At 37.9% G+C, this 16,539-nt stretch overlaps 1 protein-coding gene across 1 annotated transcript in view; it reads left to right on the forward strand.

Moving 5' to 3' along the window:
- The first annotated feature begins 328 nt into the window (after positions 1 to 328).
- Positions 329 to 16,539, forward strand: part of LOC126372201 (kinesin-like protein KIF12) — a 31,012-nt gene continuing 14,801 nt past the window's right edge. The window contains exons 1-4 of the mRNA XM_050017869.1: positions 329 to 352; positions 678 to 1,034; positions 5,167 to 5,308; positions 12,046 to 12,138. Of these exons, the coding sequence (XP_049873826.1) occupies positions 881 to 1,034; positions 5,167 to 5,308; positions 12,046 to 12,138 (389 nt within the window). The 5' untranslated portion in view covers positions 329 to 352; positions 678 to 880. The remainder of the gene's footprint in view (positions 353 to 677; positions 1,035 to 5,166; positions 5,309 to 12,045; positions 12,139 to 16,539) is intronic.

Genomic DNA, 16,539 nt, shown 5'->3' on the forward strand with positions numbered 1-16,539 from the left:
TCAGCGAATATAGTTTACCACCCCATACGTGACGTTACAATAAACTTGAAAACCAAATTGCTTTAACAAACCCGGCTGAATAGCTTTCAGTCTGTGCCTCGCGCGCGCCTATGACAGCCGCCCGCCATCTTATAGAAATTCCCGCCTTTTTAAGCGCGCCAAACGATAACTGAAAAAAATAATTACGTTTTTATTAAATATATAAAAAATAAGGACTGTTAATGAAAGTGTCGTGAAAATATCTGAATGTAAATAAGTATATGGACTTTTAGTGACAATATTTTGTCACGTGCCGGTTCACACATGAATTGAATCGATTTATTGTTACACCATTGATTGTTCGTCTTTTATGGTTTGTCGTGATTTTGTTCATTCCATTAGCTTTATTTTGACAATAGAAATAATTTAGGTATATTTGTTTCTGTATTGTGAAATTCCGGATACTTTCTATGAGACTGTTGCTGTTTTCTGCCCGCATAATAAAATAAATGTGGAAAATGGATGCGTTATCTAAAATAGACACTTGTTTGTAACAGTACTAGAACTTTGACAAAAGCGTTTAATAAACATAACATATGCTCACGACTATATTTCAATCGGAATAGTCAAAAGTACATCCATCACAAGATGAACTAAGTACCCACACCTCACCGAGCTTTCTGTTAGCTACGTGATAGGTGGTTAACCGTATCATCGTCTATAAAGGTCGAACTAACTGTGTGTGTTTAATCAAATGTGATTTTAACGCAAGAACCAAACTAAAAACATCTGTAGCGACAAATTACCTTCCATTTTGAATGGAAAGAAATGACAGTTGGTGGATTGGCGGGAAAATTTTGACCAAAATCGAAGCTAAAAGCGAAAATGCCCTTGCTATGTGATGGCGTTGAAGAACCTCCAGTTGCTGCAGCCGTTGAACCCAGACATGGTGTACCACCACCGGGCGGCCGCCACGCCGATGAGAGCCCCGCCTTCAGCCTTGTCTAGGAGCATCTCACGCTCTGCTGAGACCCTGGTGGCCACTACTCGGACTGGTGAGTGCTTTCATTTTGCTGCGCTAGTGTCGTAGATTCTGCCAAGAATATTATGTAAGCTCACGTCCATTTTCCAAATGGGTCATGTACTAGGTTCAAGATAAATTATGAAATTCTGATTCTAAATAGTTAAAGAATTAATAGTTTAGTTTATTTAAAGAATTTCATAAGATTTATATTGAAAAGCACACTGTGACGTGATAGAAAAATGTGACAAAATGTCGGGCTTATTAAATTGAAAAAAGAAAATGTTTTTTGATGTCTTTATTTAAATACACATCTAAAACTAACGAAACACACTCACTCACTTACTTTTTTTGAATTTTAATCAAGAAAAACATAATACTAAGTCCGACATTTTGTCACATTTTTCTATCACGTCACAGTGTGCTTTTTCATACAAAATAGTAATTTCGTGTTTTGACGTTTAGTAAAAAGTAACTGATTTGACTAGTTGGAAATTAGCCTATTGCGGTAGTGTCTGTGTAAACCGAGGTTTTTTGTATCAAATGTCCGGGTTGTGCTCAGGGGGGTTAAAAAGGCCACATCGAAGTAATTCATCTAAGAAAGCAATATTGCAATTTGACATTTGCGCATAAATAAATAAGTGCGCAATGGAAAGAAACGTCAAATAGCAATATTGCTTTCTTAGATAAATTGCGTTGATGTGGCCATTTTAACCCCCCAGGTCTTAAATGTTATATCGGATGAGAGGCTTCAGCGCCTCCCATTTGTCCGGCCAAGTACTGAATGCCATATGCGGCAAATCTACAATAATAGTGACGTCAAGCTCGGTGAGGAGTATCCACTCCTCACCGACCTGAACTAAGTACCCACTTAGTTCATCTTGCGATGAATGTACTTCTGACTACCCCAATTGGGATATAGTCGTGAGCTTATATTAATTTTTAGTCACGTTAAAAAAGCTTTATGTAAGTTTGTCTTTTTGTCCTTGACAATTTATAGATATTTTTACAATAAGTAGGTATCTAGTTAATGTCTTCTGTCTGACGGCCTAATAACAGGCTTGTTTGTTTTTTACGACGACAATTGACATTGATAATGACAAATCGAGCATCTGCATCATCAAGCCATATTTACATAATACTTACTTACACGTACAAATTACAAATGTCATAATGATGTAAAGGATGATGAGTCAAAACGTCGTCTCCACCAACAGATTCCAGACATACCTCATTCGAAGCGTCTTAGCGAGTTGATATTTTAGTTATATGGCGACTTTCTCCAAATACGCAGGGTTTAGCCGCAATTCGGGTTTTTAAATAAACCCTCCTGTTTTCAACCAACAGATTCCAGACATATCTGAAGCGTCTTAGGGTGAGGTAAACCTAGCTCAAACGCTGGTGGGGAGCGGAGAGTTGCCGTTATATACGTATATTCTTCCTTATTCTATGTTTATACAATGCATCAAAACTCTCTCGACGTAGAGGGAAAACAAAGCGAGCGCACCGTAGAAAAACGCGACTTCCTTTTTCTGACGTGACTTGTATAGATTTGCCGCAAATGGCATTAACTACTTGGAAAAAAACCAAAAAAATACAATTGAAGACTAAAGTAAGACTAGCGTCAGGGGGTGAGGTAAACCTAGCTCAGCCGGTGGTGGGGAGCGGAGAGTTGCCGTTCTAGTTGGTCCTGAGGGTGCCCAGGACGAGAAACGCGACGTCAAGCCCCTCACTATAAAGAATAAATACCCATCGTACCGTTCCGGTGACCGTTCCATTCGGGGAAGCGCTTTCAACGCTATAATTCGTGGATTTCACTATAATGTATAATGTTTTGGCCTTTCATTTGGTGACTACATGTGGCTATCAAGGTTTCTAGCGAAGGACCGCGGGGCAACCCTCTGTCAAGGATTTTAACAAACAAATGACATTGCAACTGCTCAAGGGCTGCATGACTTGGTGTTCATAATACAGGATATTAGTGACATCGTAACGAAAACTTTGAGGGATGATTCAGACTATGATTCCGAGTTGATATCAAGTGGAATTTTCCGTTTTCCGATTCATATTTCTTTTTTAATTATTTTCAGTCCTAAATTTTTCGACGGAAAATTCCACTTTTTTCGAAACGTCAAAACGAAAGATTTCTTTGGAGTTTGTATGGAAATACTGTCCTGTGACGTCATTAATGAAAGTGGTCAAACGCCGTACTCATAGTTACGCAATTAATAAATAAAATTCGAAAATAAGTCGAAAAGTAAAATGAGATTGAATTTTGATCATCTTAAACTGTCTTCTATTCCTAGATTAGCATTTTATAATTTATCTTTGACCCAGTCAAGTAGGTACCCTATTTGTCTTGTAAGTACTTATAACTTTTTTGCCTGCCCTGGGCTATAGGCTTGTCTGTTTGTTACTAGCAAACCCGACGTTGTCAAAAGATGACACATTTTGTAGGTTAAAAAGCGACATTTTTCATGGAAAAAGTAGCGATTCCAAAATCGACCTTCCACATGCATGCATTATGCAACCGTGACATCAGTTCCAATACATTATGTGTCTATGATAAAATCAGGGTAATTATACCTCTTTGTCACACGTGGCGCTGTGTCACTGCAACTTGTGTCGCTATTTGTGATTTTTACCCTACTCTTATTTATACTGTCATATTTTGGATGTTGAAAGGTTCTTTTTTTGAATGGTTCCAGATTAACGTTATGATTTTTTATAACTGGGGGGGGGGGGGGTGAGTTAAACTGTAGGCACACCCCGGATACACCTTGTTTTACACATTGACGTTATCGTCCACGCGCATCTGTGTGTGTGACGTCCGAATCCGGTGTGTCTGACGTGACTTATTGTATAGATTTGCCGCAAATGGCATTCACTACTTGGCCGGACAAATGGGGAGCGTTGAGGGCTCTCACCAGGTATAACATTGAAGACTCCGGACACTTCATACAAAAAAAACCTCGTTTTACACAGACACTACATATTCACGTTATCGTACACATCTGTGTGTGTGGCATCTAACGCCCATACAATTGAAAACTAAAGTAAGACGAGGGGGTGAGGTAAACCTAGCTCAGCCGCTGGTGGGGAGCGGAGAGTTGCCGTTCTATACGTAGTATTATTCCTTATTCTATGCTATAGGCTTTAACCTCAACACCTCAAAAATATAGAAATTAATATGTTATGAATATAATATGACCTATTATAAAACCGTCAATCACTAACAAATGCGTCACGAAAACGCAACTAGATAGACATTTTGGTAAATATTTGAATGGCTATAAATAACATTACTTATACTTACGTTATAATACAGTGTTCAATTTCTCACGTTTCATAGAGAAGACTACGACATTTTGTGATACTTTAGCAACTAATTTATTCCACTTCACACAAAAATAATTTTGTCAATAGTGAAGTTATTTTTATATAAAAATATTCCACTAAGATCAAAAATACATTATGAATTGTCAATTAACAAGTTTAAGGCGTATTTTTATCAAACCATTAACATTTAAAATGAAAGGTAAGGTTTATAGGTAGGTATTAATCTATCTATATATTTATTTATGGTTAGTAGGCAGGTAGGTGGAAAGAGAGGAAGGGGAAGACCAAGCCTAGAAGAGCTTTACATGGAACAGATTAAAGAAAAGGTTAACGTCGTGACTTATAGGGAAGTCAAGGAATTGGCCTTTGATAGACTAGAATGGAAAATGCTACACCGACAAGAGCGTGGCTCTTATATTGATGATGATGAGGTAGGCATCTGTCGGAGGACAAGAGAGTCCTAGTACGGATTTGAAATAGACTACTCTGTGCGCCATCCCACGCGCGTCAGACTGAGTACAGACATATCATAAAAATTACTTTGTAATCTGTACTTTGGTTAGGGCATTACTGGCTGATTACCTGATTGTCCGAAAGTAAGGTGAACCGTGCTTCGGAAGGCAAGTTGAGCCGTTGGTCCCGATTACTACTTACTGGTGTAAGTACTAGTCGTTACATGAGCCATGCCAGGGGTTTTTGGCGGCTCAATAGTAACTCTGACACCAGGGTTGATGAGGTTGGTAATCCACCTCACAACCCACACGATACAAGAAGAAGAATATTTCTATAGGTACTTATTGATAAGTCACGTTTGCCCTTTGTTCCAGGCAAGTCATTGACTCGTAAGGCGAGGAGTACAGAGCAACCAAGCGGGATGGTGAAGGTGGCGAGCTCCATCGGGCTGCCAGCACTTGGCAAGGGCTGGGGCAGGGATGACGACAGCGTCAAGAGCAGGTCTAGAAATGGCAGGTTGGTATCCCAACGTTCACTAAACATTACATTGGTTTTGACTCCAAACGAAAAATTTGGACCCGACTGAACCGGTGTAGGACCAACCATGGAAAGTCAAACCTTCACCTACATAACTGGGTCTTAAAGGAGCCGCCACATAGTGAATGTGGTCACCCGGATCAAACCATATCTCACATAGTGAACGAGTGCCCTCTACACCGGTTCCCAGGTGGCATAGCCGGGCTGCATTGTGTGACGGATGCGGCAGAGACTTGTAATAGTTTATTTAAGAAAATATAAATTCCATAGTTGTTAGTAAGTAATATCACTTATTCTATGTTAGTATCAACAATGGGGTTCGGGGTCGTATAAAAAATATTTCAAATAAAAATGCAAAAACATCTTTATTCAGTAAGTAACACAGTTATACTTTGTGTCGTTATTTTTTACTTAACGAACGTCTTCTCCCCTAAAACTACTACAGCTCACAACCTCTATAGCCGGGGAAAAGAAGCTGCGAGAAAAACGTTGGCACAAGACCCTAGAAGTTTTTTAAAAAAAGACCATAAAATATTCTTATACAATTAAGTAATTCCGCGCAACTTAATTTATGACATGTGCACAGTGCTTCTATTTTCTTAATATCCTTCCTTGTTCACGCAATAAAAACAACAATAAAGAACTTCGTTCTGAATTCAAATTCTGACACACGATAAATGTAATAATTGATGAACATAGAAATTAGAATTCATTTGTATTCGATTAGATTAGAAGCTGTAAATACTGTAATAAAGTTTATTGTATCGCGTAGGTGGGTAAGGTACCTACGCGTAATTATCATGCTATTAGCTTGTTTGCTTTATAACAATTTTGACGTAGCACAAACATAAAGTAATTCCATCTACCAAAACATAATAAATCAATTTAACGGCCGTGATAGACGGTTATGAAACATGAATTTCATAAGTGATTCCACGCGAGACTATGTGAATCAACTAGTTTGTGATAAAAACAAATGGTTTTAAATCCATGTGGCGTGATAGCCGGTATTGTTTCATTAATATTAAATGTGGCAATCCACTGGCAACACTGGGGTTGCTAACTTACAGCTACTTGACCCCTGGAACTTCCGAAGCACGCAACCGTTTCTTAGAACTGTTAGACTTGAGCTAAAACTTAAATATTGGATATCGATAAATTCGATAAATCAATTGAGCGTATACAATTCGTCGCTAACGTCGCTTACTGGCGTATCTGAAATTTTACGCAACTCTGATTTGTACCTTTTGCTATTGTCAATAAGACAAATTATTTTAGCGTAAAATTGCAGATACGTCGCTTTGCAAAGTCAGACATGAATTATTAGATGCTGTGTTCCCTGCCCTGCCTTTAACAAGATGAGAAAAGCTTCTAATTTCAGTTGTTATCTAGTCGCGTAGAATATCCTTTTAAGTTACTACATCTGCAACTTTCAGGATTCTTTTTTAAGCATCTCCTATTTCAAATCTCTGTTATTTTCCTCAAAAAATCAAACTAACTACACAATATTTACGTATTTGCCACTGAATTTCAATGTCAATCGAGTAAAAACAGCGTTAGACAAGTAAAATCAACTGTAAATTGCTATCAAAAGCCTTTTGATTTATTGTTTTAATTCATTCAAAATTGTGCCCCAGTTGGGCGCCATATTGGCGCCCAGGATGGAGCTGACTAATGCTATCAGTTTAATGCTTTATAGTAAGAAAGTGAACTCTTTATTACACATAAAACACCAACAAAACATGTTTAATAATTTTTTCTTATCATGTTATCTTTTAAATGATTTTTATAGCCCTTAGCCGTGCTTAGGGAAATTCACAAAGAGAAAATTTTAATCTAAAATATTAGTACTCAACATTCTAGGCAGATGGCGTCGGCGTCGGCTTAATGACGATACTCAGATCGAAAGAGTTTCGCATGGACAGGAGGAGAACCCGGTGGTGTAATGATTAACACGCCCGGCTTGACAAGAACTCCGGGTATAAGTCCCGTCGGAGGCAGAAATTTTTCGATTAAAATTTTCTCTATGTTAATTTTTATTCTCATAAAAAGAGACCTTCAAAACTTACCACGCAATATTATGAGTAACCAAATTCCACTTTACGCAAATTTGTTCGCGTTAATCTGAATAGGTGGTGAATCACGGCAATGGATCACGCGATGTGGTGAGCGATCCTTAGAACAGAAACTTCAGGTTTCAAACCACTTTCAGATGACGTAGTAATTCGACATTAACTAGCCGTAGTTACGGTGGAAACGTTTGTTACGGCAAATTGTTTCAGGAAAATGGAATTGCGTTGATACGTAAATGATTTAATTTATCTTTGTTCAGTGCTTTAGTTAGGAACAGAAAAGACTAATTTAATTTTAGTCTATTGCCTTTTCATATATAGTTAGTATAGTACGGGTTCGAATCCCGGTGGGGAAATATCACAAAAATAGTGTTTTTTAAAGTGTTGTGGTCCCTAGTTTGGTTAGGACATTACAGGCTGATCACCTGATTGTCCGAAAGTAAGATGATCCGTGCTTCGGAAGGTGCGTTAAGCTGTTGGTCCAGGTTACTACTTACTGATGTACTTAAGTGAGTAGTCGTTATGTTAGCCATGTCAGAGGCCATTGGCGGCTCAATAGTAACCCTGACACCAGAGTTGATGAGGTTGGTAATCCACCTCACAACCCACACTATAGAAGAAGCTAAAACCTAGTTGTCAAGCAACAATAACTTCTTTGTAATACTTATTTTTATTTCTGATTCAAATGATGATAATCACTACGAGTACAAATCATTATATAGGCAAAGGTCAACCGCCTGTAGATACCACTAATTCGTTTCATTCAGCCCTTTAATGGGTCTTATTGATGCTCCAAGCCTTGATCTAAATTTAGTTGTTGAGTTCATAGTATAGCTCAGTTCCTTTAATCTCCGTTACTATTTTACAGTTGGTTTTTTTTATTCTGGATTCCTTGGATAACCTAGACCTGAAAGCTACTTATTGAGGGTCGCTCACTGCAGACTATTATTTTTTTTGTTTTAATCCAGATTTCTTATTAATATTTTGTGTAGAAATACGTAGAGCTGGGAAAGCGTTTCGAATTGGCCTACATGTTCATGTGATGTGTCCCGCATACCCAGCTCTGCTTATATCAAAATCTTGGCCTTTTTCTTTCGTGTCTTGCGCCGCCAGGGTCCGCTTTCCTGCTGTTCTTTCGTCCACTTTGCCCTATCCTGGACATTGGCTTCGAAGCTATTCCGTATTTTTCCACGACACTCAACCACCTCAGCTTAGGTCTTTCCCTTCGTTTTACCGAAGTCTTGGTAAAATTTGAGAACTTGTTTAGAAGCAAGACAATCAGAAGAATACTTCTCCCAAACCAGCAGAATTAGAAATATTTTTTTTATTTTATTTTGTTTTATATGTAACATTATTATTTTCAGCATAAAGCTTAATATGAATTTTCTTCGACAAACAGGTGACCTACAAGTTTGTTGGCACGTGTTTGTGCTTATAAAGAAAAATATTAACTTTACTATGATATTAGTGTCATTCACGGTCATCAGTATTGATGTATGTCAGCTGTATATGGAAGCTATATAATCAAACATTCAATAATGATTACTTATTTAACTTTTATATAGGTAATTTATTCCACCCCGCCTTAGACACCAATTAGATTCTACTAACGAACCAAAAGCTCTATATAAAATATTCCATGCTGGTCAATAAGGGCACAGCCCTTGACATTTTGTCGGCCATCTTGTGAGAACGGACACATGTCGGTTGCCCGTCGAAAGCGCGGGAAACCGTTTGAATATTCTAATAGCTCGTTCCAAAAGGACGGTGATTGGAAACTTTTTACTTTTAAATTTTATTTTAGTCTATAAAGTTTTATAATAGTCATCATCATCATTTAGGAGGCACGCTTTTGTATCATTCTCCACTCTTGTCTATTATATTATTATGTTATTATATATAAAGGCCAATTTTTTGATTTCCTTATAAGACACGACCGTCGCGTTCTCTTTAATTTGTTCCATTATAAGATGTTCTTGGTCTTCCCCTTCCTGTGTTTCCTTCTATCTTCCCTTCTATGATGTTCTTATAATAGGAAGATTTTGAATATTCAAAATTAAATGCTTTAATTGTGATCAGATGTTGAATTGGAAACAGTTATGGCTATTCAAACTTATGGAAATTATCAAATTTTCAATGCTGGCGTAAAACATTTGATTGAATCGCGTTGTTAAAAATGGATGGATTATTAAAAAGAAAACGCAATTGATTATTTAGATGAACAGCTAGTAAGTATGTGATAAACCTAGGTTTGTCCTCATACCTAATGCAATTTAATAAGTAGTAATCTTATACTTTTACATTATAAATTTTCCCTCCCACGAAGGCCAGCTATTACACCGTAATTTCTTAATTAGCTTGTAATAAGCTTACATGTTTTAATATGTTTTAGGTATATCGTACACAAGGTCATGTCTATTTTCCAAATTTAAGAATTAAAGCATACGATAAAGGACAGTGACAGTGATAAAAATGTATGAGTTTGACATGTCACTTTATGTCAATCCCATACATTTTTATCACTGTCACCGTGGATTGTCATAATCGTTTGTATGTATGAGAATGGGACGGACATAAGGTGACATGTTAAACCCATACATTTTTATTATCGTTTGCCATTTGGCTAATACCCCGGGCCTTTTTATAAACATCCTCAATTTCACTAATATATTCGCTTAAACCTTTTCGGATTGAGTTTAGCATTTAAATTCCCCTCAACAGCATATTAGGGTGTCTATAAAAAAATGAAAAAAGCATCCTTAGGTATGCCAAGAAAAAATATCATAAAGGACTTTTTACAACACCACAATTTTTATTCTTATTCGTTCTTTTTTTCCAAATCTAACCAAGTTACTTTAACGTAATTAGTGGAGCTATTTTCCACTTATCCTTCCACTTTTCCACTAGTTACAGAAAGGCCTCCTTCTATCATGTGGGTTGTGAGGTGAATTCAAGAACACCAACCTCATCAACCCTGGTGTCAGGGTTATTATTAAGTCACCGAAGGCCCTTGACTTGGCACATGTAACGATTACTCACATACATCAGTAAGTAAGTAGTAACCGGGACCAACGGCTTAACGTGCCGAAACATGGATCATCTTACTGCTGGACAATAAGGTGATCATTCTGTAATGTTCTAACCAAACTAAGGATCACAAAGTGATTTCGACAATGTCCCCATCGGGAATAGAATCCGGACCTCCAGATCGTGAGCCTTACGCTCTAACTACAAGACCATAGAGGCTGTACTTATAATAAACACCACTTTAGTTATAATGTGTTTGCATAGGTAGCAGTCTGCTTATATAATGTGCTATGTGAAATTGTTCCAGTTCAATGATAGGTAATAAATGATGGTTATACCTAAGTTATTTATAAGTTGACCGTTTTACAGCGCCCCATCGATTGTTCTACCCTTGGCCTGGTGCCCATCATCAGTAAATAACATTATCTAACCTGTTGTCTTACATTTTTAACGGTTGAGAGTCTTCTTCTTATTGTTTGGGTTGTGAGGGAATACCAGTCTCATCAACCCTGGTGTCAATGGCTCTGACACTGACATGGCTCCTGTAACGACTACATACTTACATCAGTAAGTAGTAACGGCTTAACGTGCCGTCCAAAGCACGGATCATCTTACTTTCGGACAATCAGGTGATCAGCCGTTCGTTATGTAAAAATTGACGATTCAAAGTGTAACTATGTTACCTACTAAAAAAAGATATTTTTAATTTGAATTGAATTATTTATTTAAAATAAATAAATAAAAATAAAATAAACATAAAAATTGTTTATTTTTAGACAACTTAAGTCCACAGAGTGTTAATATTTGTTTTGAAGAAGAATTATGTCCATATACGTTTCTTAAAATAATAAGCAGACATAAAACTAAGGGCTAATTACAAATCTCCACCTAATAGTGGCTAAGTCACTTTGCGATCCCTAGTTTGGTTAGGACATTACAAGCTGATCCCCTGATTGTCCAAAAGTCGATTTGTGCTACGAAAGGCACGTTTAGCCGTTGGTATCGGTTACTACTTACTGATGTAAGTACATAATCGTTACATGAGTCATCAGGGGCCTTTGACGGCTCAATAGTAACCCTGACACCAGGGTTGATGAGGTTGGTAATCCACCCCACAACCCACACGGTAGAAGAAGAGTGGCTAAGTTACCGCTTTGCAGTAATAAAAAATAAATAAAAGTAATAAAGAAGCAAGTAAGTTAATAAATAATATATATTTAACTTTCAAACTACGTAATAATTGACCGTAACATTTTAGATAATTTAACTGACTTTAACTTTTTTATTAGGTATTTCTGAATTAATATTTTATTCTTAATCAATTATTGCACGCGCAATTGGGTACGTTGAAAGAAATTTCATTTTAAAATGCTTTACCTATGGCAATAAATATGTATCTTTGACTTTTAAATAACAAAGTTTTTTTTTTACTGGATCAACTATGAACCCATTTGCGGCAAATCTACAATCACACTCTTTATTGTACAAAGATTATCAAAATTAACAATATAAAAAGGTGGGCTTATCTCTAAAAGAGATCTCTTCCAGCCGCATGGTGTGAAAGAACAGTAAACGTTACGAAAAAAACAAATCATCAACAGTACCATGTTGTTACAGCGGCAGCAGCAGGGCTGCCAGCCTGGACCGCAGCACCCGGGGCTCCAGCACCACGCTCAACTCCGACGAAGACAACATCAACGTTGTCGTCAGGTACTTATAATCATATATTTGTTTTATTTTTTTTTATAGATAACCAACAGCTTATAAAACAGAACATTTAACAAACCAAGGGCTATTATTAGAAGGGTTATTATAACACGCCACGGTCACGCCGTCAACTTAAAATCATCAAGATGTTTGGCAAGCCGATCCCTTGGGAGGAGCAAGTCAAATATCTCGGTGTAGTCTTAGATAGACGTCTTACTTTCAAGGCCCATATCAAATGTGTGCGCTATCGCGCAGCTCGCGACACCAAACACTTCAGGACCCCGGCGGCGTAGTCGACGATTTCCCTCAATCAGCGCTTATCGCCATTGACCCACTAGGGTCGATTAATTCTTTCAAATATTTTTCCTCTCAGACGACGCCCTGAGCCGAGATTCGCGACCAACTAGGCACTCTCAGGCCTGTTGTCTTAAACGTTGTACCGGGTCAGAGCCTTCAGCGCTCCCCATTTGTCCGTCCAAGTAGTTAATGCCATCTGCGGCAAATCTACAGTAAGTCACGTCAAAAAAAAAAAAAAAACAAACCAACTTAAGCTACTTAAAGGTTACCCTAGATAAGTTATACAGACAGAAAGGTACCTAAATTGTCATTATGAGCAGACTTGTGCAAACTTTGGTCAATGGGGTAAGTCCGTCACACGGAGCTCAGTATTTTTTACACTAGTTACTACAATTTTTCATCCCCCTTAGTATTCGTTACGATGTCACTAACACTCTGTATAATTATGATACTATATGTATAATTGTATATGTATTGTATGATTTATCTATTCCCCTCTCTCTCTCTCTCTCTCTCTCTTGTATCGTTTATGTATGTATATTTTAGTCGGTAAGTACTACTTTTTTTATAGTATAATTATGTTTTATGTAGACCGTTTTGTGTTAATTTATATATCTTAATGTATGTATGTCTTTCACAGTTTCTGGGAAGGAGAGATACATTTTTACGGACATAGAGGTACATAATGTAGGTCCGTAAAAATTCGTCCTTGTCCATAGCAGGGCCACTCCTCGGCCCTATGACCTCCGGGACACCCTTACTGATTTGTCAAGGCGCCTCTGGCCTTGGTAGCGAACGACAAAACCATTAGCGGCGTTTTGATAGGTTTATATGAATGTTATGTCGTTTTCTGATTTGTCATTTTTGCAGTTTGATTTACATACATGTAGGAAAGTGAGAAAGCTATGGAAGGATAATGAATGGGAATTTGATTGTTTATGGTATGAAAGGAGGATGGTTAATGAATGGGACGTAAGGCAGTTTTAAAAAGTAAGAAAGGGGAGTCGATGGTGCGATGTCGGTCGGGTGGATTTTGTTTAAAAATATAAGGAGTGTGTAAAATACAAGGAGAAAAGACATACATACATAAACTGCCTATATACGTCCCACTGCTGGGCACAGGCCTCCCCTCAATCAACCGGAGGGGGTATGGAGCATACTCCACCACGCTGCTCCACTGCGGGTTGGTGGAGGTGTTTTTACGGCTAATAGCCGGGACCAACGGCTTAACGTGCCCTCCGAAGCACGGAATCATCTTACTTTTTCGGACAATCAGGTGATTCAAGCCTGAAAAGTCCTTACCAAACAAAGGACAGTCTCACAAAGTGATTTCGACAATGTCCCCATCGGGAATCGAACCCGGACCTCCAGATCGTGAGCCTAATGCTCTAACCACTAGACCACGGAGGCTGTTGCAAAATACAAGGAGAAAAGACATTTAAAATATATCCCGTTTTATTTCTATATCCCACATAAATATTGGCCCCGATTCCTTCAGACACCTCCTAATTTTATTTTAAGTTATACCCGTCATTTTCTTATCCGCCGAAAAGGAAAGGGATGGATGATTGTCAACAAGTTAATTTTAAAACGAATCAATAGCCTGGGCGAATAAAATAGGCATCTCGCTGGTATGCAATCCGTTTGACGTGCTGACTAAGTAATTAACTGTGTCGGGTTATTGGCCGATGTAAATTTTTTAGACGGTTGTTTTGGGTTTCTGCTTAAAATTGAATTGAATTTATTGTGTGTTCTATAAATTTTATGCCTGTCGATTACCCGTCCCTTTCTTTTTCAGCAGATAAGAAAATGACAGGTATAACTTAAAATAAAATTAGATGGTGTCTGCTGGAATTGGCACCAATATCACGCCTATTGCCCGTTGGGGCAGGCAGAGACCATGGAATTCCACTTACTATGATCCTGGCACACCACTCTCGTTTCGGAGTACCATTGACCTTTCTTTAATACATTCTGGATCTGATCGCGGTAAATACGCCTAGGTCTTCCTCTTCCAACCAAACCATTCCTTTTCTTCTTCTTCGTTTGATTTGTCAGTATTTTTCACAAAAAATCTGAAAATAACATCGACTTACCAATTTTTGAAAGAATATTTTCGTAGTGGATGGAATTCCGTGGTCAGTCTGCCTTACACCAACAGGAAATAGCCGTGATCTTGTGTAGATATGTGGTAATTTTCTGTCAGTTTGAAAGTCCAAACTGAGTAAAATTAAAATGGGTTACACTACATTCTCTTTAATTGATGGGTACTTATTCTCAGAAGATTTTTATCAAAAAGATTTTATTTTAAAACGTTTTTCATGTATGTATGTTGATAACTGGCACTTTTTGTCAGAGAAAATAGCGAAATATTTTAAATGCCTTAAATTAGAAAAGAAAAATGATTTTATTCTTTTTATGGTATAAGCTTTTTACAGCCGGTTTTTATAAAATTAGAATACACTTTTTTAATCTGTAGCATTTTATGAAAAATGTATGTAGGTACTGTGTAATTGTTGAAAAAGCCTGTAGTAAGGTTGTTGACATAATAGTTTGGAACGGGACATAGCTCAATCGATTTTCATTCAAATAGAACACCGTGTATCGTAGTAAAAGTCAATAATGTCTCTACGGAACAAAAGTTAGCGATTAAGCTTGATACACACAGAGCTAGAAAAGCGATGCAAGGGGGCGGGGGCGTTTCAACCTACTCTGTGTGCAACAAGTATTTTTTTTTTATTTTGATACTTTTCTACTGGTCACGCTGTAAGTACTTAAAAAAAAAACAAACAACACGTTCAGCTGTGTCTTCACTTTTTGTCATAACACTTACACTTCAGGATCCCAATACCGACCCCGCCGGCGTGCTCGACGATTTCCCTCATTCTTCGCTTACCGCTATCAGCCCATCGGTTGATTAGTTCTCTCGCATATTACCCTCTCAGACGACGCCCTGGGCTTCTCTGTTCTCTTAAATTTTGTACCGAGTGAGGGCCCTCAGCGCGTCCCATTTGTCCGGCCAAGCAGTTAAATGCCATTTGCGGCAAATCTAAAATAAGTCACGTTAAAAATTTCTCTGGAATGCACCAGCAGGACTAACGTGCGCAACGTGATAAAATTATCGATCGATTAATAACGGTCTCCGTGGTCCAGTGGTTGAGCGTTGGGCTCACGATCCGGAGGTCCCGGGTTCGAATCCCGGTGGGGACAAATCACAAAAATCACTTTGTGATCCCTAGTTTGGTTAGGACATTACAGGCTGATCACCTGATTGTCCAAAAAGTAAAAAGATCCGTGCTTCGGAAGGCACGTTAAGCCGTTGGTCCCGGTTATTACTTACTGATGTAAGTACGTAGTCGTTATATGAGTCATGTCAGGGGCCTTTGGCGGCTCAATAGTAACCCTGACACCAGGGTTGATGAGGTTGGTGCTCCACCTCACAACCCACACGATAGAAGAAGATCGATCGATTCAACCAATTTTGTCGAAATCGATTTGTATGGTATGAGTGTTAGTGACACCGTAACGAATACTGAGGGGGATGATTCAGACCATGATTCTGTGTTAATATCAAGTGGAATTTCCTGTCGGAAAATTCGTAAAAATTTTAGTGTATTTTTTAATTATTTTCAGTTTCATACTTTTGCGACGGAAAATTTCACTTGATATCGACTCAAAAACAAAGTTTTCGTTACGACGTCATTAACACCCTGTATATGCTTATGCCTTTTTTTGAATAATTATGTAAGTAGCAATGAGAAAAAAGGTAAGTAATGTTATCTGTACAACGCCATCTGTACATATAGGGAGTTAGTGACACCATAATAAATACTGAGGGGTATGATTCAGATCATGATCCTGAGTCGATATCAAGTGAAATTTCCTGTCGGAAGTCACGAAAATTATTAGTAACAAAAATATATTACTATTTTTGTGCTAAGTTGAAAGCTTTCACTCACGTTACACGCGCAACCCCCTTGGACACACGTTTATAATTATTTATAGCACATACACATATTAACGAATGGAAAAGAAACACATGTCAAAAATAATAGATAAGCAAGTATGCCTATTGCCTATACATGCGATGGTATACGAAAACCAAGT

The sequence above is a fragment of the Pectinophora gossypiella genome, chromosome 13 (assembly GCF_024362695.1).
Source record: "Pectinophora gossypiella chromosome 13, ilPecGoss1.1, whole genome shotgun sequence".
Taxonomy (NCBI): Eukaryota; Metazoa; Arthropoda; class Insecta; order Lepidoptera; family Gelechiidae; genus Pectinophora; species Pectinophora gossypiella.